The 26,879-nt window shown below is 35.8% G+C and overlaps 1 protein-coding gene across 3 annotated transcripts; it reads right to left on the bottom strand.

The window, feature by feature from the left end:
- Window positions 1-5,107: 5,107 nt before the first annotated feature.
- Window positions 5,108-25,966, bottom strand: LOC149782816 (aquaporin AQPcic-like). Of its 3 annotated transcripts, none has more exons than XM_089934336.1 (4): window positions 25,336-25,966; window positions 17,843-18,667; window positions 13,375-13,455; window positions 5,108-6,695 (listed from the first exon to the last, which is right to left on the bottom strand). In XM_089934336.1, the coding sequence occupies exons 1-4, from the start codon at window positions 25,351-25,353 to the stop codon at window positions 6,459-6,461; spliced, it is 1,161 nt and encodes a 386-aa protein (XP_089790462.1). In that variant the 5' UTR covers window positions 25,354-25,966; the 3' UTR covers window positions 5,108-6,458. The 3 variants fall into 3 exon arrangements, with proteins under 3 accessions (XP_089790462.1, XP_089790463.1, XP_089790461.1); XM_089934337.1 differs by having other exon boundaries at window positions 25,342-25,966; XM_089934335.1 differs by having other exon boundaries at window positions 25,477-25,966.
- Between the last annotated feature and the right edge of the window lie 913 nt (window positions 25,967-26,879).

Here is a 26,879-nt window from a genome sequence, read left to right as displayed (position 1 = left end):
CCCAGTAATATATCCTGGGTAATATATGCATGTGTAGCTGAAGACCATATCCAAGTAATATATCCTGGGTAATATATGTATGTGTAGCTGAAGACCATAGCCCAGTAATACATCCTGTGCAATATATGTATGTGCAGCTGAAAACCATTTCCCAGTAATGTATCCTGGGTAATATACGTATGTGCAGCTGAAGACCATATCCCAGTAATATATCCTGGGAAATATATGTATGTGCAGCTGAAGACCATATCCCAGTAATATATCCTGGGTAATATCTGTATGTGCAGCTGAAGATCATATCCCAGTAATATATCCTGGCTAATATCTGTATTTGTAGCTGAAGACCATATCCCAGTAATATATCCCGGGAAATATCTGTATGTGTAGCTGAAGATCATATCCCAGTAATATATCCTGGCTAATATCTGTATGTGTAGCTGAAGACCATATCCCAGTAATATATCCTGGGTAATATCTGTATGTGTAGCTGAAGACCATATCCCTGTAATATATCTTGGGTAATATATGTATGTGTAGCTGAAGACCATATCCCAGTAATATATCCTGGGTAATATATGTATGTGTAGCTGAAGACCATATCCCAGTAATATATCCTGGGTAATATATGCATGTGTAGCTGAAGACCATATCCAAGCAATATATCCTGGGTAATATATGTATGTGTAGCTGAAGACCATATCCCAGTAATATATCCTGGGTAATATATGTATGTGTAGCTGAAGACCATATCCCAGTAATATATACTGGGTAATATATGTATGTGTAGCTGAAGACCATATCCCAGTAATACATCCTGGGTAATATATGTATGTGTAGCTGAAGACCATAGCCCAGTAATATATACTGGGTAATATATGTATGTGTAGCTGAAGACCATAGCCCAGTAATACATCCTGTGCAATATATGTATGTGCAGCTGAAGACCATTTCCCAGTAATGTATCCTGGGTAATATACGTATGTGCAGCTGAAGACCATATCCCAGTAATATATCCTGGGAAATATATGTATGTGCAGCTGAAGACCATATCCCAGTAATATATCCTGGGTAATATCTGTATGTGCAGCTGAAGATCATATCCCAGTAATATATCCTGGCTAATATCTGTATTTGTAGCTGAAGACCATATCCCAGTAATATATCCCGGGAAATATCTGTATGTGTAGCTGAAGATCATATCCCAGTAATATATCCTGGCTAATATCTGTATGTGTAGCTGAAGACCATATCCCAGTAATATATCCTGGGTAATATCTGTATGTGTAGCTGAAGACCATATCCCTGTAATATATCTTGGGTAATATATGTATGTGTAGCTGAAGACCATATCCCTGTAATATATCCTGGGTAATATATGTATGTGTAGCTGGTGACTATATCCTAGTAATATCTCCCAGTCCATATTTCTCGTCGTAGCAGAAGAATATGTGCCGGAAATATCTCCCGGGTAATATATGTCATCGGAGGCGAAGACCATATCCCAATAATATATCCCGGGTAATATCTGTCTTTATCACATAGTCTGTAGAATTTGCATATAGTTTGTGCAGTTTAATTTTCCTCTTACATTAAACATGCTAAGATATCACTTGATGTGATTCTGATTGGTGAAAATAAGCCCATGAAGTTATTGTGCAGTATTCTCTTTACTGATTGGCTGCAATCGTGGGAAAATTTTCTTTACAAGGCCTTATGGAACGTTTTCTATTTTCTAATAGTATGAATATTTTGGCAACCATATTTCTCATCCATTGCTGAAAGGAAATTGTGGGAACAAAAGTTCATGTCTTTCTGAATATGACGAATTTACCCCCACTGAAGCTTGTTACGACATGTATAGCATGTTATTTGACGAAAAATAGCGTAAAACCTCCCAAAAGAAACAACAACAAGCAAAAGTAAGTATATTGTTCAACTAATAGGTGGTGCAGGCTAGGGGTGAGTTGTTTATCTGTGACATTTAGCCAACCCTATATCCAAACGTGGTTTAAATTATAACTTGTACAGGTAAGTAAAGTCAGCTCAGTTCACAGAAAAATGTGGACATAAACCGGTCTCCCAATGGACAGAACTTTATACAACCACAACATATTTATGCGGTAAATATGTTATGCGATTCCGACTCAAAATGAAATTTGTTAATATCTTCTGTAGTCAACTGTTCCAAATCAAATAATGCAAATATCCGGCACAAATATATTACAGAAAATATGGTAAATTTTGCATCCAGTAATCATCCTTTCACCTGAATAATGCAACAACGTATGCTTATTAAAGAAAGTAACACTTTAGGGTAAACACAATTGTCCATTGCTCTCTAACCGGTACTGTATCCAAACATGTAACATCACATGCATTAGGCATTCTGTGTTTAAAATGTTCTGTTTATTCCGACGGAAACTTGTTATTTGATTTAGAATTTGTAAACAAAGAGTATTATCTACTTTTAAACACTAATACCTGTTCAACTTTAGAACTATTTTTTACGCACAACAAGTTAAAGGCTCAGCATCCCAGTCAGGATGAAAGAGTGTGTTATGTGATTTTGAAATAAAACTATGTAATTAAGAAAATGTCAAAGTGTAATGACTTAATGTTAAATGTATGAATTTAGTTGAATAATGTCTAGCTTGGCTCATAAACGGGTCATTATTTTCAACTCCTTTCATACATTCAATATAAAATCATTACCCATTTGAGATCCTCTGTAAGTAATTGAAGACCATATCCCAGTAACATATCCCAGGTGATATATGTATATGTAGCTCAGGACTATATCCCAGTATTATCTTCAGGGTAATATTTGTATGTGTAGCTGAAGACTATATCCCAGTATTATCTTCAGGGTAATATTTGTATGTGTAGCTGAAGACTATATCCCAGTATTATCTTCAGGGTAATATTTGTATGTGTCGCTGAAGACTATATCCCAGTATTATCTTCAGGGTAATATTTGTATGTGTCGCTGTAGACTATATCCCAGTATTATCTTCAGGGTAATATTTGTATGTGTAGCTGAAGACTATATCCCAGTATTATCTTCAGGGTAATATTTGTATGTGTAGCTGAAGACTATATCCCAGTATTATCTTCAGGGTAATATTTGTATGTGTCGCTGTAGACTATATCCCAGTATTATCTTCAGGGTAATATTTATATGTGTAGCTGAAGACTATATCCCAGTATTATCTTCAGGGTAATATTTGTATGTGTCGCTGTAGACTATATCCCAGTATTATCTTCAAGGTAATATTTGTATGTGTAGCTGAAGACTATATCCCAGTATTAATCTTCAGGGTAATATTTGTATGTGTCGCTGAAGACCATACCCCAGTAGCCTGCCTCAATTTCAATTATCCTCTCTAACATGAAATCTATTTAAACCAAACTTGTAACTCACAAATTTTGCTTGTCAAGATTTGCAAAAGAAAAAGTAATTATTCAACTCGTTTCATAACTTTCGTTTGAAATAAGCACTCACGTAAGATCTTCTTTGTCTGTCTGTCTGTCTGTCTGTCTCAAAAAGAAGCGTGCTGAAGAATGATACCATTTAGCAAAATAATTAATTTTCATCTGACATTACCTTGTTATATTGCGCTTTACAAAGAATGAGGAAATCATAAAGTGATATTGAAATAGATCGGAGGGAAGAAATTATATCGGCACTACTTTCTATTTCCATTTAATTATTTATGTCCTATAGCATGTTATTCAGACCTGTATTTCCATATTTTATTTCTGCTTCTTCTTCTTCTCTCTCTCTCTTCTCTCTCTCTCTCTCTCTCAGACTGAATATATCTTAAAATGTGTTGATCCTCTAGAATATATTTATGTAATCAATCAAAACTGAATAAAAATGAACAGTAAACGAAACAAACAGCAAAGCTTGATACTATTAACTGTTCACAATTAGTGTAGCACATGAATTATGTAAATTGCCATTAACGAAGCCTACATCTACTGTTGATATTTTATATTCTGTCACCCACACAGTATCATATAACAAATGGTATACATTTTCAAGAACATCACTTTATTATATAAAATTGTTTAAGCAGCTGTTTATATGTCATCACAATTCTAGTCATGTCTGTAAACGATGGAGAAATAAGGCATTGATTATTATTAGGGTACAGCGTCTGTTACCGAACCAGACGGTACGCCTGTTTACATACAAACCATCACTCATGGATACAGAAATAAACAAAAATAGCCACTGAAATCCGCACAAGTAACTCACAATCCTTAAAAGATGTTGCTTAATTTGTTTTTCTCTGAATCCTGTAGTAGCGTTCTGTCACGCTGTTACAGTACTAGCCCCCCTCCCCCAGCAATGCTGTTTGGAATGTTAACTGTACCCATCCATGCAGGAAAGTTGTTAAATAAACATTCAATCACTTAATTTTTGCATGAAAACATAAGCATGCATGAATTTACAGAATACACAATTTGAAGCATTATATGTACTATCAAAATTTGTAAAAAGTTATACTCATCCTTATACGAAATGTAACACATTGTTAATTAAGCAATGTTTGCGAAAGTCCAAATTTTATCAGGATTTTTTTTCTTCTGAGCTACCAGTTAGCAAGTGGTTCAAGTACAATATGGACACTTGCATAATGTAAAAGTTCCGGTCTTGATTCCAGTTTAGATCTCCACAATCTCTCTCCGAATCAGTAAACTGTTGTTTCAATAATCCTTTTCCAGATTGCTTCGGCGCAGATTATAGAGTGTTCACGTATAAGTGGAAAACGTGTCCAAGCTTGTATTGCACAAGAACACAGAAATATATATTGAACAAAACCAATGCTCTCAATGTATGTATGTATGTATGTATGTATGTATGTATGTATGTATGTATGTATGTGTGTGTGTGTGCGCGCGCGCGTGCGTGCGTGCATGCATGCATGCATGCATGTATGTATGTATGTATGTATGCGTGTAGCTTTGTAGCTTCTTGGGTGTGTGTGTGTGTGTGTGTTTATACATACATGTGCGTATTACAGCTCCTCTGTCTTTTTAACACATCAGCATTTTTGCGTGCTGAAATTAAAACCCGGTTATAGCAAAACAAGACAATGCATCCTTTATAAGATACACATTTATTGCAAAGTTCTAAAAACGTGTTTATATAAACAAAAGAAAATAAGGAAAAATACATTTCTTTTGCATCAAAAAACGTACCCTGTTATTGGAAGTGCAATCGGACACAGAGAAGTAGCATTATTTACTATAATTAACCATCCTTAAAAATCACAGAGCACTGGCAATATTTTCTGTAAAATATCCCACAGATTAATCCTTCTTTCTTGGTTTAAAAAATATAATATCGTACATTATTTATCCAAAAATAAGAAGTCAACCACGCTAGTTACTTATCAAAAGTATTTTAATCCGAAATTTGTAAACTAAGCATGTTGAGTTAGTATTACCAAAATTTGTACATTCGAATTTCCACTTATCCGAACATAGTTCCTGTCCCCGAGGTGTACGGGTTAAGGAAGGTCTACCGTGTTTACAAATTGCGGTAGTTTTGCCGATTAATGGCTTTACTCTTGAGTAATAAGTTATGCGAAGGAAAAAGGCTGAGGTCAAGAAAATTTAGCACAAAACAATGGGAGTATCTCATCCCCACCCGTAAACCCAAAAGACTCTTGGATCAAGCTAGATGCAGTGACTTGCATCCGATCGATATGATATGTTTTCCTGAAGTAAGGATGCCCTATATAAGCGGAGCGACACTTTCCATTATTAATGAATTGCGTCAAGTTTCAGAAGCAAGATTGGTTGTTACGGAAATCTGATGCAAGTCTGAATATGTTTTGTATATCACTTTGATCCCATAATCATAATGTGCTACCCATTGTCACATGCTACAATATGAAGCCAAAACAAATACAACAAAACCATTTAACGAAAGAAAGCATTTAACAAATAATGAAAATATTAAAGATGCACATAAATCTGAAATGCCTACTTTAAATCATTAAACTTAATTGCGTATAATAATAATTCATCTCAAGACACCAATATTTCGGTGTAACATCAAACATTATAAAAACTAGATCAATATAATTGGTTCAGAAGCAATCTTTTTACACTTTTATTTATCATACATGCATGCATACATACATACATACATACATACATACATACATGCCTACTTAAATTCCTACGTACAGAACATGCATAAAGCACGGAACACATATAATTGTACCTACAGATATATCGTTTTATGTATTTTCCTACTAAATGAAACATATTTAAGAGAACAAAATGCGTGAGAAAAAATCTTATAATATGTTCTGAACTGTTTTCAACCGTTTTTACATAACTGAGGCTCATTACTTACAAAGAAATTTCCTGCTCTATCTCATTACGACCTGAAAATTGGAGAAAAAGTTTAATTTCTTTGGATGTGTTCACGTTACGGTCTATTTTGTTCCCGCAGTCTGAGCTAATATTGCCACTTCCTCTTTTTTCTCCTCGCCTTCCTCTACATCTTCCTCTATGATCCTGATCTTGGCTTTCTTTGCTTTGTAATTTTCATTGTCGTACTGACTGGCCAGAAGGAAAGCCCGACACTTCTGGAGGGAAGCGTTCAAGGAGAACACATTGTCATACGTCAGCCCGGCTAACACTCCACCGAGAATAGGACCAACCCAGTATACCTTGAAAATATTTGTGAGAGTTAAATATGTGCTAGAAAAAGTGTTTTAATGTTAGTGTAAAAATATGAAACGAAGGACAGATTAACAGAGAGATGAACGGACAGACGTATACATATGTTGAAATATGACCCTGCTGAGTAAGGGTTGTGTCACCTTTGAGTCTTCTGAAATACAAACCATCAAGTGGTTCAAAGTTTTGTAGCGATTTCCCCCTGTATCTTAAGTCGGCCGTTTTGATAAGTATCCATGTATTACGAATAGGCTGGTCCAGTTATGAATAGACCCGTCCGGTTATGTGTTATGTCACGTGGTACCTGTGTAAAGACCGAAGCAATAGCTGCTGAGAGGAGATTGCGCAGGCACCAGGGCTGTCCCCGTGACATTCGTCCAAATTGACACTTGGGAAAAGAAAACAACGGGCGCAAATCTGTTCCGGCTAAATCTGTTAATACCGAGGCAAGAATGTGTGTGACAGCAATCATCCAAAGTCTCAATACCAAACTTTTGATTGATAATGGAGCGATCATCACACTCGTTTATGAAAAATTATATTCGCAAATGCCTATCCAAAACCGGCCTCCATTCGTCAAGTTAAGCAGGATATTGTCTGTGCAAGAGAGGCAGTGGTGGCAAATATTGATGTCGCTGTGATCATAGGTTTGGACTTAGCACCTGTAAGCTTGCCGCCTAGAAGTGAGATTGTCACACAATCTGCTGTGGAAAAACATATCTCCAGTTTGAGGGGCTGACGTACGGGCCCCTAAGGTTCTTTGTTGACTCCCGCAATCTGAATGATGTCACGGTGGAAGATGGATAATCTCTTTCGACAATAGACGCATCTCCTGATCAATTACCCCGAATGGTTTTCAACAATAGATCATTGCGTGGAATATTGGCAGTTTGAGCTGATGGAGCAGATCGGTAGAAAAATGTGTTCTCTTCTCGAATAGGCCTGTTTGAGTTTGCTGTAATTTCATTTGGCCGGTGCAATACACCAGCGATTTTCGAACAGCTTATCGAAACTGTCCATGCAGGATTTTAAGTGGAATATTTACTTAATTATTTGGATGACATTATCGCTATAGGAAAGAGTTTTGAAGATATGCCCTCTAATTTAGATGAAGTGCTACATTGACAGAGGCAGGGCGGAAGCTAAAGCCTAAATATATATTGTTTATTCTAAAAGCAAGTCGAATTTCTTGTTTATGTCGTTTCAGCAAAATCCGATATTTATAGGTTACTGCATTTATATGGGAAAATATGAACGAGTTTATTTCGGATGGATATACTGCACGATCTTGGGAGTGAAGTATATTTATCCGACAAAACGAGTGAATATTTTCCCATACAAATGCAGTAACCTTTTAATTATAGACTCATTTTCTTATCCTACATAAGGCTTAATTAAGTAGACAAAATACACTGTAATTCTTGTAAGAAAGAAAGTAACTGAATTTATGATGTATTCCAAACTAAATGCACAAGTGCAGATTCATCGGTACACAAAATCAATATTATTAAAGCGCACATAACTCCGCCCAGATAAAATTGAACTTAGTCGCGCGTTAGACATCACTTTTGAAAGAAAATGACGTCTTCATCTATTACCAATTGAAATTTGGAGTCTTATTGTGAATGAATGCGCATTGCAACAACATTTCCATTTGGTCTCGAATGAATAGATTTTGGTATTTTGGCGCTTCGTCTTCAGTTCGTGATTATGGACTGGATTTATCCGTGTCAATTCTACATTAATTACATCTGATTTCAGCAGCTAGGGAGCAGCGTGTTGACATCTGCAAGTGTGTTTCTGTTCTGTCATTGAAAGTTTGGAATCATAATGTAGGAAAAATATGAAGTCTCTCAATTGTAATTATCAAACAGACGCTATGGAATATAATGTTCATTTCATTTTGAGTGCAGTAAGGAGGATCTGCTTGCACTTGGAATATAGTCGAAATTAGAGTACAATTTCGAAATGTGTAATCAAGCTTTAGAACCCAATATATTTTGAGGAAATTCAGGATGTAAAACTGTTGTTTTATTTCCTTGGCCATTCTTTTTAGCAGTTAAAGAAGACACATTTATGCCTTGTCACCTGCATGTTATATGTAGGGTCTCAGCAATTTTATGACCTGACTGGCGTCTATCGCTGTCTAAATCCTAAACATTGTATCAAAAAAGTTAACGCACAATATTGCAAAGCAGCTGGTATGTGGCAGTCCACGAAACATCTGCTTAAGTTCATTCAGAAACGTATTTAATCAACCAAAACGTAAAGCGTCTACTACATGGGTGTACATGGTTTGTTTACAAAGTAGTTCCTGATACACTATTGGGCAGCATGAAGGTATGCATCGTAAAATATTGCACGATTCTGACAATGTAAAGTTAACGGAGACAAAAACGAGCATATAATAATTCCTGTTTTTGTGTAGCTATTACATTTAATACCAAAAGTTTTGACGTGGCAGAGCCTTTAAAACAAAGTGACCGAAAAAGGGAATACAGTTGTATGGATGAGAGCATGTCAAGAGTCTTTTGGGTGGTTTCGAGATTCTTTCGTTCGCGCACCTGTGCTTACTCGCCTTGATTTCTCAAAACATTTCATACTTGACATGGATGCCACTGAGTATGCAATCGGTGCTGTGTTGTTGCAAACCTCTGATCAGGAAAAACGCTACTTGTGACAAGAAAAGAGTTGTTGGCTGTAGTGTATGTTGTAAAATCTATCAGGCACAACATATATGATGACACTTTTTTTAAGGACTGACCACAGCTCTTGCTGGTTACTTAAAACCAAACATCATGAGGGTCAAGTGGCCAGATGGATTGAAACACTATTCACCTACAAATTTGGCATTGGCCATCGGCCTGAAAAATGACATGCGAATGCCGATGCTTTGAGAAGGTGCCCTTGTAGGCAGTCTGAATATGCGTCTAGTTTAAACACCCCAAAGACGCTGTCAGTGCCATTCGTCAAGATGGACAAAGAGAGCATGAAAACAAATACGAAGTTAATCAAACAATACGAGAAACGCAGCTTCCAGAAAATCTCTGTCTTAGGAAATGTCGTCAAATCACTATGGGAACAATGGGATAGATTTGTCATCAAAGATGAAGCTATCTGTAGAAAATGGGAAGATTTGGACACCAAGACGACGCTCCCATACACAGAGAGAAGGAATATTCTTCTATGCTGACACAACGTGAAATCTGCTGGTCATTTGAGTGTTCGAAAATCTTTAAACAAAGTTAAGTTACTGTCCTGGTCAACAGAGGGTTGTAAGACAGTATATGGTCGGTTGCGAGCCTTGTGTACGTTGAAAACGACCCCTTAGTGTGAAAGAGCCCCGATTCAGGTAATTTATTCGGGTTTTCCAATGGAGCACATAACTGTAGATATCATATGACCTCTTCTGGAAACAGAAGATGAAAACAAGAACATTCTCGCGATTTAAGATTAATTTTTGAAGTGGGCAGAGACATTTCTTATGCGGAATATGACTGCCGAGTAAGTTGCTGGAGTTATAGTAGACGAGGGTATTGATTGATTCCTTAATTCACTCGGACCCAGAGTCACAATTTGAAAACCATCTTTTAGCGAAGTCTGCAAACTGCTCGATATCCACAAAACCAGAACTACTCCTTTTAATTTCCAGTCAGGTAGAATGGTCGAGAGATTCAACATCACTCTCGAAATAATGCCTTTTAGTTATGCAAGCGCCCACAAGCGATTTATGGACGAGCACACACCCTAAGCACTCATGACAAACCTTTATTTTGACCATGAAATAACCGTTTCACTCCAAACATGAAGATGCTGGAATGAGACGTTGCTAACACTTTCGATATCGTGTATCAGACCCTTACTAGCTTGAAGCGTACCCTTGAGTATAGCTGAGCATAGGACTCAAGAGTGCGAATGTAAGTTACTCACGCTCTATAAAGGAAAATACCAAAACGGCAAAAAGCTATATCATGGCAGCCATTTGTCACGGGAAAGATTATCACCAGGAGAGAAAATGTATGTATTCTTTCTTCAATGAAAGGTTGGTTTGTCGCCCAAGCTTTCGAGTCACTAGCGGGGACCGTTCAAATCTTTTGATAAAGTGAGTGAAGTCACATCAAAGGTGAACTGTGGGAGAAACTGAAGTCCACTGATTGTATACTGTGACCACATGCAACTTTGCCGTACTTATCTACTATTGGAGAATCGAGTCTGCCACACATCGTAGAGGATGTCGAAGCGCATGAAGTCGCACAGGACATAGAAAATGTAGACTTTCCTGAACCATGTGGCGATACGATTGCGGACGAAGTTGACGACAATGAAACGTATTCTTGATTTGAATAGCGTTTCGCTGCCCAACATAGCCGAAAACGGCGTGTTCCATATTTTATGCATGGTTGTGTTCTCTTCTAAATGCTTGAAATGTCTTCAAAATAAGTTGCTCTACCATATGTCGAATCATTGTAAATCAATCCATTGTGTTTAAACGTTCTATTTGATTGCTGATTTCTTATTTTGTATATTCACATTATAAAAAGTTATTACAGTACGTTTTTGTTTGTTTTTAAATGCGGGATGGATTTCACGGAGCGTGGATAATATGGTGATTTTCCCCCTGCATCTTCAGTCGGCCCTTTTTATAGGTATCCCCGTATAAAGAATGGGATGGCCCAGTTATAAATAGATTCATTATGTAGCGTAATAGGTACCGGTATATCTAAAGATCCGAACATCAGCTGATTGGAGATTCTGATGCGTATCGTCCTCAGAAAAAGAAGAGTAGAGAGAAGACAGAAAGCAAGCAATTATTCTAATAAGCACGCTTGACGTGAAGTGCCTGAAGAAAGCTTTCAATAACTTTACGACCTTACGACAAAGTGATTCGTTGCTTTTATCTTGTTCACAGAGGCAAGCAACAGAGTACGAACAGCATAGGGTAAGTTTCGCTACCAAAGCTGTAAATATTCGTTCATGCACGCCCCCTTACACGTAACAGTTTTAACTGTTATTACCAAACTTTAATGAAAAAAAACCCAAAGACTATCAATATCCCGTTTTCTCCGAATGAACGAAACTATTGCAGAACAACAGATGGTATGGTATTTATTGTGTATCTATATTCTGGAGGCCATCGTTTTTAACTACGTTCCTAACTTAGCGAATGGGGCAAGGTATCAGACTATCAATAATGAGGAGCATACTGGGTTTGCTCAGTTGTTTGTATTCATACTAAAAAACATTGCTTTTACGATAGAAACAAAAGAAAAATAATATTTCTGAACATCTGATCGTATATGATATCTGAATACTGTTCCATTCTTGCACACCAGACTTGCAGAAATGAAATGTTTTCTCAATGCTGCGCTTTAACGCCTTTTTCCACAGTAAAATTCAAATGGGTTTATGTAAACATTGGCAACGCTTCAAAAAAAGCATTCAAAAACAACCCTCACGTTTGCTTGAAAAAGGCGCACACAAAAAAAGCTCTCGATATTGCTTGCTATCTTGTTCTCCCGCGCCCTAACTACATATATTTAATATATTTAGTAAAAGATAGCCTTAACTAGATATATTTAGTATATTTAATATAAACAGAGCCTTAACTACATACATTTAGTATATTTAGTATAAACAGAGCCTTAACTACATATATTTAGTATATTTAGTATAAACAGAGCCTTAACTACATACATTTCGTATATTTAGTATAAACAGAGCCTTAACTACATACATTTAGTATATTTAGTATAAACAGAGCCTTAACTACATACATTTAGTATATTTAGTATAAACAGAGCCTTAACTACATACATTTAGTATATTTAGTATAAACAGAGCTACTACTATAGATTTACTGCAGTAATTTCAAGGAACGTAATGTAAATTTCCGTAGTTATGTACTAAAGAAGACATAAGCAAATGATGAAAGAATAGACAAGACCTATGCAAGTGCAAAGGGGTACATAAACTCAACTGTGGCCTTTAGGGCTCGTTTTTGGTAAAAGCTGCAGAAAACAGTAGAAATAGCGCCGGTTTGTTGTTGTTCTTGTTGTTGTAGGGTTTAACGCCATTTTTCAGCACGCTATAGGCTACACATGGCGGCCAGTATTAATGGTGGAGGAAGAACCCGGGAAAACTCCGGAAAGAACCACCGACCCACGAGAAGCTACTTGCAAGCTTTCTAACATACCCACATTAGCCGAATCAGAGACTCGAACCCACACAGACAGAGGTGAGATAGCAATGATCCGTAACGGAGAGCGCTTTAGACCACTCGGCCACTAGGGGCCCCTGGGCCGGTTTGTAGATAACGTTCCAGTTTTGTTGAGTGCTGTCAGTTTAAAGTCTCATAACTGAACCCCCCTGGCTGTTTCTCAAAAGCACGTAAATATTTCCCAGTGATTAGAAGAATTTGTATACTCTTAACTTTATAGTGTATGTCTCAGGTTCAACGGCATGCCATCACAATACTGGCTATATGGCGCCCATTAAATTGAATATTTAAAAAAAAACTGAGGAAACTTTTTTGGAAGATAAACCCTTCCGAATAAACGAAGACATGAAGTGCAACAAGGTAAAATATTAAATGTGAAGATGTTAAACTACGTAAAAGGTATATACAATAAACTAAAAGCTTACAAATCATAACTTATAAATGGTCCTTACCCAGTGGTCTTTCCATACTCCCATAACAAGTGCAGGTCCAAAACTGCGGGCAGTATTCATGCTGGAACCTGTAAACTTTATCTACAAATATAAGGTTAGAAAACATCAGCTAAAATATATGATCCACCTAGCAACCTAGACTATCACTATATATATATATATATATAGATAGATAGATAGATAGATAGATAGATAGATAGATAGAGAGAGACAGACAGACAGACAGACCGACAGAGAACATATTGAATATCTTAGAAACAGAGGTAGGGTACTCTTTGACATCTTTGACAGTCATATTGTCCACTCGATTAAAACACATGGACGGGTAACCGGATTAGTCTTATATAAATTCTCAGCTAAAAAACAAATAACAAACATCGCAACTCTAAATATTTTGAACAATGAGCTGTAAGTTTTGTGCTGTAATTGTATCGCAACCATTTGAAGCCGAAAATCTTAAATTCTGATATGCTCTGTTTTAATTTATGACATATTTTATGGGATTCTCCCACATGCATCATCTCATCCATTGTAAATTTTAATAGATCAAAGGCTGATATGTAGTTTGCTCATGACAGCTTACATTTCGATATTTAAAGCTAAATTGCATCAGAAGATGCCATGTCAAATCAAGGCGGCATTTTCTGGCGTTGCCATACATTTTGTTGATGCAATCCTAATAAACCCTTATGTTACCAATTGCAAGAACTGTAGTAAATGGCGAGATTAATCCGAAGACTGAAAGAGAAAACTTTAATAAACTATCCACTCTTAATTAAAAACAGACACCCAAACAAAAAGGTCATTGCTTTTATTTATATTTTCATCAAAGAGTTTTTGCTACATATTTTTGCTAAATACATTTATATTTTTACCACTTTTCAGTCACATTGAAGAGTTTTAAAATAGTGGTACACGCGAGGGGTCTCACTACTGAGCGAATCAAACGACATCTGCATGTATGACCTTGACGTCCATTCTTCCCTTGCAAAATAACAGCCATAGTCAACTGGGTGGATCTTTAACGCACTAATACATCGAATACCCATCTCTCATCACCTAATGACCACAAATTACGAAACGTTAAATTCATGCGTGAATGATTTTACTTGTTTCACGTTTGAATGACTTATTATCAAGCCTTTCCAAGCCGAAAATTAGTGATTCGCGTCCTGTAATACAAAACACGACACAAACGCCTAATACAAAGAATTACTACTAGCTCATGATCCAAAACACGTACACCACAAACAATCCAGAGACTTCCCAATGTTAAAGAATTAAAAAGGGTCTACTTTGCGAAACAAATCCATCCTGTCATAAATTCTCGATAATACTGCACATTTTGACGTCTGTTCCTAGAAACTGGCTATATACTCGGGTTGAGAAATATATTAACAACCCGAACTCTCCATAATCAACAAATAATCACTAAAATCAAACAAAATTATAAACGGAGGCATAAAAACAAATATCACATGCACTGGATTTATTACAATAGTAAATTATTACGTACTCAAATAATCGATATTTTTGCATACTCGACAAAAACTAGAAAAGATACTGATCCAAGCGGAATATTCTGTCCTTTAATGAAATTTTCTTTTTCCTAAACAATGATGGTAAACGTGCTAGAATGGAAGATTTCGTGCTAGGGTTATTAAAAGACTTTCAGTAGGGATGCAATATGGGCGTATGTGATAATATGATGGTTTTCATCCGGTGTTTACAACTGAATTTAATAAGTGTAAGCTTCACCAGCTTTACCTGCAACATCATGTTTCAAGACATTCGATAATTGCACAGCCTGAGTCAGTGTTAAGAAAGATTCGTTGTAAAGGAATAATCTGATACAATTATGTTACTGAGGACGACTGCAATGGCAAATGAACTGACAGTTTAAAAAATTGACATTATATGAGGTTTGGTTTACAAGCTGTCAGATCGTCCTATGTAAGTGGGATAAAAAGTTGCTCCTTTCCGCAAGTCATTCTGAGATAATGTTTTCCAATTTGGTTTTTTGTGTATTATGGAACAACAACTCTTTTAAGCCGAAGAAAGTAAAGTACTTTGCCACTTCGGCTTATTGTGTGTAGATATATAATCAAAGGGGCGTATTATTAATGTTGACAATGAAAGCTTGCTTTCCTTGTTAGTCTTGTTTGTTCTGCTATTCTGTATTTAAAAGGGTATTTATGATAATGATCAAGAACACATTATGGTGTCTCCTGTATCTGGAATTATGAAAAAGAACATAATTTCTTTCTTTAATTTCGTTACTACCCCTCCTATGAATTAATTAAGACACATTTTTCAAACAAACAAATTTTACGCTTCTTAAGTCAGTATACGATTTACAAACTGAAATATGCAAGATATGTCCAAGTGATTTCTCATTATGCTAGCACTGTATATTATCCACCTGTATCAAGGACTTCTAAATTTTACTTGTTATATTGACTGTATGTCATACATGCATCCCTAATGATTAATGGTAAACGTACAACAAAACATTTGCCATTTGTTCTGACATTCCTCATGGAGAATTTTCTCTATTGATTTATTTTGTTGTCCCAGGTATCCGTGCGAATTTTTGATTGTTTAAGAATGCTTTTATAACCGATTATTGTGTTCAAGGTCAACGATCAACCAGTAGCAGGAGTGAAATCTGGGTAGTGTTTATCTAATTCCGGTGTGAACCGGGAATATATCTATATGCTGTACTGCAGGTCCACCAAGGTTCTTTTATAGTTCAACACATGCTTAAATTGTTTTAGTGACCTAATTTTTTACATAAATCATGTAGGGTAGGTTCTGTATTTTGTTTCCTACAACAGTTTTAACCTAATTTTCCGAGAGAGAGAGAGAGAGTACAGAACGTACCTTAATTATTTCATCCTAATAGTGTTAACATAAGGCTTGCGTATTGAAGATTGTGCTTAAAACACTTCTGCTTATCGACACCTCGCTAAGCCGACACAAAGGTTTAATGTCAGTAATTTGTGACACATATATACAGTTACCGATATATACCCGCTAATTCAAGACGACAACGAAAACGTTGGAGAGTTTCGTTAAAAATATTAAGAAAATATGGTTGACAATATATTACAGAAAGTAAATGTAAACGTACAGCTTGACAATGGGGCCAAATGTAACAAGTACGCTGTGAGATTTTACGTTTCTTAAAGATACACACGAATCCAAATGATGACGTCCAAACGTATGTGTGGCTAAAAATGCATGCGTATGTTTCTTTGATTACGAATACAGTCAAAGAGCCATACAAATTTAAGGACGGATTTTACCAAGCGGGCTCATTTAGAACCATGAATTAATTCCCAATGTTATAAAAGCTTTTCTTTGTTAGATGATAGTTTAATAAACACCGAAATTTAGACTTGTACAGGGCACACAAAAACATAGACTTGTTCAAGGCTTACAGAAGAAACTAAATGACATATAATACAAAGCAATTAAGAAAAGTGTTTCCTAGTTGTTGTCCTTTATTAAATTAAGTCCCTTACTGAGACATGTTCACTGAGGAATGTGTCCTTACAATTTTATCAACGTGTGTATGCGTGAGGCAAGCTAGCATATAGTTTGCAAGTCTGTAAATAAATCGCTTGTCACAATTTCTTTTTGCAAAGGATATATTGGATCAGTTACATGTACCAGGTCCCACGTAAATGATTCAAACTATCGATTTGTATTATTGATTTGACTAATAATGTTGATACTTACATATTAAAAGACCTCATATTTTATTTGACAATTTAGTTGGTCTAAAACAGTTTAGCTAGCAAAATATCGATCTTGCACTGTAGCTTTATTTTTGATATCTAAATCACTTTGTTCTAGCTGCGACTGCAAACTCGATGAGCCATGTGGCAGATGTATGAAAATTATACAATCTATAACTTGAAGCTGCCGACAACCTGTTGTCAAGTGAATGTATCAATATTTCCTTGCAATGACGTCATCGACAGAAATATAAGAACGAGAATCAAAAGGTCAATGACATACCGCTTTTGGGAATAATTCTTTTCAAAGACAACTATTTTTAATTTGTCATTTAATGCCCAGAAAATCACAGTTGCAGATTCCCATAGCGGATATTAAAACGTCTCAGTGTTATTGTAGCGCTCCGATGATTGTAAGATCATCATAATCAGGGAACTCGAATTTCTTATTACTCGAAATTATAAACAAATGTTTATTGTACCATTCTGTATTAATATGGTTTACATTGTCTCTTACTGAATCTGGGTTGAACGAGAACATTTTGAAATTCGTAATGTAACCTCAAGGGTGGGTCACTTGGTGTTTTTGCCAAACAATAGAAAGAAACAGTGGAAGGGGTGAGTAATCAAGGAAGAAACTTCACATGGTGGGTTAGTCTATAATACGATCATCGTTTTTTTGTGTGTTAGTTTCATATTATATATTTGAAGAAGTTGACACTTACAGCAAACAGGTGACACATGGTGACGGATAGCCCAATCGTGAGTGGAAATGAACCCCCAAGATCCTTGCGTTGCTTGTCACATGCTGCGAACACAGTGAGAACAAGTACAAACGTAATACAAAGTTCTACACCAGTTCCCATTAACCCATCAACTCCTGGGCCTAGCAGCGTGCAGCCAAGAGCTTCTTGTCTTTCGCTTGGAGTTACCAGCCTCAGAATTCCCGCACCTACCATGGCACCGAGCAGCTGAATAACAACGAATAGAAACGCGCGCGCCAAACTGATACGCCGTGTGATTAGCATGGCGCTCGTGACAGCTGGGTTAACATGTCCTCCGCTAATGTGTCCGATGATCCCGATGACGGTTGCAACACTTAGTCCGAAGGCAAGTGCTATTTGTACAATATCGGCTGAAGAATAATGGTTGACCAAGTTCACTTCAGTATCATTAATTCGGATCGTAAGATAGTTTCCACTAGACCAGTTTTGAATACATGAGCCACAACCAACAAGCACTAGAATGAAGGTTCCTATAAACTCTGCCGCCACTGCTTTCCAGAAACGAAGTGACTTGATGTCGTCTAAACTGGTTAGCATCCTGAACTTGTGTAGATTTTCAGGAAATATAGTCTCGGATTCTGATTTCTTTCTAGTGTTCCTAGACATAGGGCTTTTTCTAGGTGATTGCCTTTGTTCAGGAAAGCTTTCTCCGCTGTATATGGATAGGTGTTCAAGTTCGAGTAATGGGTCAATTAAATCGTCTGTTTCCTTCTCTTTCTCCTTTTTCTCTTTCTCCTTTTTCTCTTCCTCTTTGTTAGACCCTGCCTGAAACATAGAAAGACCGTATGGGATATCAGCTTACGTATCGAATTTAAAGATAACAACTTTTAACTGGGAATACGTGTTGACCATATCTTATATATGGCAAGCTATCAGCATTGCTTTAATAATAGATAACACATACATATGTTAGTGACAGACTGATAGAGATAGGCAAAGAGACATAAATAGGGACACAGTACCAGAAAAACTGTATTAAAATTTTGGGTAGGTCAGATAATGTACTAATTCAATTGTCAATAAACAGGGTTCACAGCTTGACATAGGCTCCAGCTAAAAACTGGGCGCAAAACTTCACACTGTTATACGGTACCCTTTCTATGCCAATATTACTCCGACAACAGTGACACTAAAAAGACATCTTCAAACGGTTTAGGCACAGAAAATGCGACAGACTAAACAAAACCTCAAGGTAGCATAATGCTTGTGTGTGGAAAAACAGTCCATGTCCATCAGGCTTGTGAATGGGACCTTGGCAACGTTTGCCAGTGTCTAAGAGATGCTTAAATCTTGGATAGACTTGACATAGAGGTGGATTATTGGTTTTCCATCAGGTGGTCATCATATACGGCGGCATGTGACCTATACTGACATAAACTTATCAGTGTTGTTGAAATTAGCTGAAAGGTTTATCCGCAACCCACTCGACTACCGTGCTGCTGTAATTAAAGTCCCCAACTAACATAAGAAAATTGGACACAACGAATTTGATCCCTTAATGCTTTATTATAGACTGTTGAATATATGTTGACATGACCCATACCATTCTAAATCTTATAACAAAGAGAATATTTACTAGAGTCAAAGGTCACAGTAACGCCCTAACCTACCACGGACTAAGTAACCCTAACTGCAATAAATCAAACATTCTTACGACAAGTAAAATCGTAAATGGTAGCTATAGTGATTTTGGTAGCATACAATTATTCTTGCCTATATTCTGTAAGTATTCATTGGCTAATAATCGGATTCGTTTGATCAATCAATCTTTAATTATATCATTTATTTTACTTCATCTCGGGGTAAAATTATGCACGTACGTCTTTCACCAGACTTCGTTACAAACGTGTAGGAAACTCAACACTGTTCCCTACGGTCGATGCATTTTTTAATTTTACACACTTTTAACACGAGAGAGAATACTTATCGTTATTGAAATATGAATTCATCATAAAAGCATTCGAATTTGGTTCTGCCTTCGAATTAGAAGACAACCCATTTACTCATTTGAATGTTTATCATTGGGAAGGATTTTCACGTCCAATTAGAACACACAGGTGGATGCTTGGACTGCCAAATTACCATATTTGTTCGTTTCAGATTTTACGAAAAGTGCACATTACAGCCCATAATCATGTCAGCTAAAACAATCATTTTTACCATTTTAATAATTTTTTAGAAGACACGATCCTGAGCTTTTAGTCTCATAAGGGGCTTCTAGTGCTATATTTATAGCGACAGTCTAACTTGGATTCTGTTACACTCGAACACGTACTTATTTTCTAATAGTTTCTTAATTTTTACTTTTGCTACGTGCTCAGCACATGTATATTTTTTACTGAACACCAATTACCTTTGAAATCACTACAAACATGTTGCAAAGGTACAGAAATGAAACCAAAAGTTCAGTGCAAGTATTATATATAAAACATTCAATACAAATTTCAGTGTTTTATCTTCGGAAATACAAATTAAACATGTAGGATAGATAGATAGATAGATACCGACATTTTAAGAATTACACACTCTCCACTATTACTTAAAGACAAATACAAAGTTTCCTTGTTCATTGTAATACATCTATATTGCTGCTTTGATTGTTGTGTGGCTAAAATGAATATAATTAAATTAAGAGTCCAATCTCGTACCTGCTAGGATAAAAGGAATGACCAAAAAATATAACATTACCTCTCGTACGATCATCCAGCAGCAAATACCCAGCGTTTTAGTCCTCCTAATAAATATGTATGAACTATGCAGAAATGGGTTGATATGTTTAAGATTTCCCAGTGTGCATTCAGAAAATGAAAAGTGCAATTAGTACTTCTCATTTCTGAAAAAAATGAATTGGTAGTACATGTGGAGATGCGTAGCGGCTAAAGTGTTATTTTAGCTCTCAATTAAGTATTGGTCTTGGACACCAACTTGATGCATCTCTATAACGTGTTTAAGTTTGATATTGAGGGTTGTAGCGATGATGTTGGGTTGTCTGTTGATTCATTTAGTGGTTGGTTGATTGGTTGACGTTAATAGTGCTCCTTTTATTTATTGTAATAGTTTCTAAGATTTCTGGAACAACTATTATTTTTGTATATTTATCATTGTGCACAAAAGATTATGAGACTTTCACGTTTTGTTTGTAAAGCAGCAAGCAAATTTAGTTTGACATTGCACAAACCAAAAATAAACTGTGTGAAAGATAGCTGAAATAACAGATGCCTAAAATGTCATTTAATATTGGGAGATAGTGTGGTATCTATATGCACTTCACCATATCGTTAAATAGTTCTTAAACTGTTAAGGAAAAAAAAAATATATGTGTGATGGAACCGACCCTAGTGTTTAGCCTCCGACCCTAACAGTTTTTGTTTTCGCTATAAAAAAAAAAAAAATTCGCCGAGTCGCCAGCCCCGTCTACGACGATGACTATTTGTACCGATTTAAACCATACCAAAGTAGCAATCGGAATACTGTTTTACTGGCTCATTTGCTTGTAAAACGGACATGCGCATTGGTGAACAATAAACTGCATGGCGTGTGCATGAAGTGTCCCTTCCACTCTACTCGCTGTGAAATTTGATAACTGCCGTCGCTGTTATAATAATTCACAGATGGTTTCTGGTGGCAATTATTTATTGTCTGTGAATCATGATTGGACTATCATAGACCTGTTTCAGTCAAAACACCCAGTCATCAGTCTGAAAGAAGACCGGATGCTTTGTTCGGTTTCGCCGACAGCTGCAGACAAGGACGAGGTTAGAAATGTCTCTAATATAAATCAAGTCTGATACACACGTAGATGGTATTAAGCAAACTAAATGCACCACGCTGATTTTATATTTGAAAAAATATAATTCATTCCATGCAGGAAACTGAAATGAAACGGTCCATTTAAAGTAGTGACAGACCTCTGTTAATGTCACTCCCAGAATTCTGATTTAATTTTAGATAAAAAATAATTCACAGATGGTTTCTTCCATTGAAGAGCTCTAGTATTTAATAATTAGGACTGTATGCAGTATGTCCTGTCATTGTCCGCAAACTTTCTTGTGTCACCTCCTCCTATGCCTAACAAATGCTTTCTCCACCAAACTTGGTTGGCATGTTAACTACAAAGTGGATGTATGCATATGACAAAGTTATTCAGCTCACAACTAATTTTGCAAGAGGTATAGCTTTGTACTAAATATGGTTATAAAGGTATCATTACGTGCCTCCTACTCCTTCTAGACAACAATAGATGCTGTACTGATCAAACTTGGTAGACATTTGGCAGGGAGATTTAAGTCCGATTAATTTTGTAAGAGTTAGTTAGTCATTTTTATTGTATTTAGACTATATGGATATAATTTTGTGTTGTCTTATTCTCCTAGATGACTAATGCTATCTCGATAGTACTTAGTATGCCACCATGAATGTTCCGTATCACCTATGTTTTTAATGTTATCTTTAGTTATTCCTTTTGTAAAACAATATCTTCAAACTTGGCTATTTTATGAAGTTCAGCTTCAAAAAGTGGTATATACTCCACTCCAGTTCTTATTCAGAAGTCAACATCACTGTATGTATTCATTATACCATGTATAGAGGAGAATGTATTGCCCCATTAGCATGCTCTCTTGTTATTCCATGGTTGATGTAGATTTGTTTTTCCATGTTAAATGTGTACATTAAAACAAATAGCCACCAAATTAAAACATATACAACAGATAGTGGTGTTGCTTGTGAGTTGTCACCATAAACTCCAGAGGTCCAAATCCACCTGAGCCTGTTTGTGAGAAAATTGCCATTTGTTTGCAAGAGGTTCTTGGTTCTACACTTGAAAATGGGCTGAAGAGCACCTGGGGTCTTCTTCCATCAACAAAACTTGCTGCCGAGGGTAGATAAATACCTAAAGATGCTTCTTAAGGCGGAGCGTTTACTCGCGGTGAACCTTAAAAATAATACACATAATGGGAAGAAGAAAATAAAGCTTACCGACCTACCCTACATTTTTGGGTTATGTAAACCTGAACCACACATATAAATTTTTTGGCCTAACAAAAATGAACAATTAAGTATACAATAGTCACTTTCTAGGCTGTGCGAAAGTCATAAACTTACCTTAGTGCTACTTAATATGCATGGACTTTCTACATATTATGGTTAACATCATCCTTACTTGTTCGTGGAAAAAAATGAATCTCAGTTAAAGCGAAAATCAGTTTGCATTCGATCGCCGCAACAGAACAAGCAAGCGTTAGCCATGTACCACGTTACTATATCATTAATACGTGTGGCTAATTACTATAGACAACAGAGATTAGAAGCTGTTAATTGGCCACCTAGTTTCAACTCGAAGATGAGCATCCATATTCATTTGCAAAGCTAATCGCTGAAGCGCACACTGCTGGATCGATACTTTGTTCTTACCTTTAATGCACGATATTGTCTCCTGGCAAAACCATTTTAAGTTGGAATAATGAAGAAGATTAGCCAAATCAAAAAATTGATTTTTGAAGTGCAACTAAACGTGTTCTTCCTGATTAGGAAAACTTAGTAATTTGATTACTTAAAACCGTTGTTTTCATTTCCACATTATAATTATTGTATACGTTAGTTCATGTCAGAATGATTCAGACTATTGTAGGTAACTATATCATTTTAGAATCAATGAATACTACACGCATTGGCTGCAACTTGTTTAATCTAGTTTATATGCTTCTAAAAATGACAATACCTTCAATGTCCATTGTTGATGATTTATTTCTTCTGTCGCGAAATGTTGCATAAAGAAAAGATTTTGGTAAGGGAGCCATAAATGGATGCATGAATATTTCAATAAATGTTTTTTAAATTATCGATGTCTAACTTAATAATAATAATAATAATAATAATAATATTGAAATAAACGTCACGTCGATTATGTATACAGCATGAATGAAGTTTACCTAGCCAGTATTGGAGTGGTGGCAACAAGCTTTGGAAAAAACGTTTGCCACAATTATAAGAAAGTGCTGAACACCATCGTCGTAGAAGCTGTTGAAGAGCAATCAAAACTTTCACGACGTCGGCGGAAAACAAAATTCTATCTTATGCAAAATATACAAATAATTTTGTAAAAGTGTTGGAATTAAATGGACTAGTTTAATAATAATAATAATAATAATAATGCTTTATAAATAACTGTCAGGTATAAAACATGACGGTTACATTCTTAAAGTGGATAAAATATACTTGATAGCCTTACTTTACCCTTTCACTCATTTTGACAGGTTTTATGTATTTTCGTCTCTTGTTATTTCGTTTCTATTGTGGTCGATAATATTAACTTGAACCCTTAAAAAGAAGTTTCTTCCTAATTTTGGTATAAACGGATGCTACATGTTTAAGGTGAACATGAATAAATAGGGCTCCAAGTTCATCTTTCCAAATGGGCCATATAGTCATCACAAGGTGACAAGTCAAACCATTGACAGCACCAATACATGTCGTAAACATAATTCCGTGGAAAAAGTTATGCTTTGCATGCAGCCGAATTATCTATTCATCAGAAGCCAGTTCACTTCTACAATGCCATAGCATTAATTGAAAACATTACATTCTCCTATATTGTCTAAAATAGTTTGCAAAGAACTGACGTGAAAATTGTACAGCTACAGCGCACATAAGTGAAGCAAAAACGCAAAACGATGTATGTGGAAATGCCATTATTGTGACAATATTTCTAATGCATACATATCAAGACGTCTTTTACATCAGCAAAACAATTTACTGCATGCAATCTGTTGACGTGATTATGTAGACATGATGACAAATTATTATATATATGTTATCTTAATGATATATTGCCTCAGTATCACCACCAAGACATGATGACACATTATTATATATATGTTATCTTAATGATATATTGCCTCAGTATCACCACCAAGACATGATGACAAATTATTATATATGTTATCTTAATGATATATTGCCGCAGTATCACCACCAAGACAAGATGACAAATTATTATATATATGTTATCTTAATCATATATTGCCTCAGTATCACCACCAAGACATGATGACAAATTATATATATATATATATATATATATATATATATATATATATATATATATATATATATATATATATATATATATATATATTATCTTAATCATATATCGCCTCAGATTAACCACCAAAGTATAAATACGTCACTCTCGTGTCTGCATAAGCATGTCCGTATTGTTATCGATAACTCTTGAGACTGACTTAACATATATGTATGTTGGAGAAATATTTTCTCAATGCAACAGTAGCTTAACACTTCTACAGATGTAGGATATAAAAATCACCTCAGATTATTTTAATTATTTCACTTATTACTATGATCAGCGAAACATATTGACCAATTGCATCCACTCATCAAGTTAAGTAGGTAACTACTAGTACAAATTAACCTACCTGTACCTGCTTATCCATCTATCCCAAGGAATACGCTTTATAGATAACAGTAAACAAAAATGTTGCTCCACGAGGGTTAAACCAAAGCAAATTACACATACTAGTCATCTATCGTCATGGCATAACAGTTTTTCTACTTACTACGAAACAAATATATTGTTGCCGGTTCAGCGTTACATAGACACGTAATATGACCATGGATCTATGAGGCTTGTCGCGTCATAACAATCAACAAAGATTACAAGAATAAACCAGATGGCGCTTGATGTATGCTTCAAAATAGCACCAAAAAAATCAATAATGCACATGATGATTAGTTAAGAAAAATATTTCAGGGCCTCATATTTAACTCATAATTAAATTTTCTCTCTATGTTTCTCTATTCTAAAAATATGCCTCTACAAAATATATTCCTTTTTACTTGGACACCTTTAAACTGATAAATACACGCACAATATTATATTAATTTTTGGCCTGGTTGTCACGAACGCCTTTAGCAAGCAGTTTAAACTCAACTACATAACTCGAAAATTTTACAATTATCAAAGGACATAGAGCGTCGTTTCTATTGCTGGTGTCTTGAATCCAGACCTCAGTTTTTGACGAAGACATTATTTTAGCGACTGCCGGATCTGATGTTCTTGCTTGTGCCTTAACTATACCATATAATAGTGTTGTGACTACATTGTTTCACTGTGGGTATATCCAAGGTGAGTCTGCTATGTCATTAATATAAAATAAGCGTGACTTGTGTCGTCAGCAGGTGCGCACAATCTGATTTGTGAAACTAAATATAGGAACATTTGTCGCTTATTGATTAATCTGTCTCGTACAAGACAAGGTAAAAGTCATGACCGTATACACACCAATATATACACATACACAAGAAATTGCCACGAAAATCGATGTTTGCTTGGTACTCTTTCTCTCTCTCTCAACGGCCTGAAGGTTCACTGGTCACAGTGCCCGAACTTACTTTTGGCTCGTATAAAGACCAGTGTATCAGTATATTCTGATCCTCAGATAAAAGTATGAATAATAAGAATGACTTTTGACTGTGCAAACCACACAGATCATTCCTATTTTCGTTTTCAATTACGTCAGCATTTGAGAATTTTATGAATTATCACACCTTCTTAGAAGTCTCTACCTAATGATAAGATACAACAATGTTAAAAATGGCAACATTGATAACGGTTTATACATAATTTAAGCAAGATCATTCTGAGTAGGTAAAAATTGTTCACTACTGTAATGTAACTACCCCGATGCAAGCCGATGATATCAAACTACTTATGGCGGACATGATACAAGTCAGACAAGAGCATACATGTGTTGCTATCAAAAAGGTAACTAATGAGAAGCTGACTTTCCTTTTATTTTCCTAGTATATTTTGGAGTTGAAAATATATATTCATACAACTATAGTGGTACTATTCCGACAACCAGATAATATTATAAGCTTAGGGTATGTGCCATTTGTATTTACGTCTCCATTTCTAGTTTAATTGTTAGATTTTAGTGATTAGTTGTTTCTTTATTGG

The sequence above is a fragment of the Sinohyriopsis cumingii genome, chromosome 15 (assembly GCF_028554795.1).
Source record: "Sinohyriopsis cumingii isolate HCF-2022 chromosome 15, ASM2855479v2, whole genome shotgun sequence".
Taxonomy (NCBI): domain Eukaryota; kingdom Metazoa; phylum Mollusca; class Bivalvia; order Unionida; family Unionidae; genus Sinohyriopsis; species Sinohyriopsis cumingii.
The sequence above is the reverse complement of the archived record's forward strand: the minus strand, read 5'-3'. Positions and strand labels throughout refer to the sequence as shown.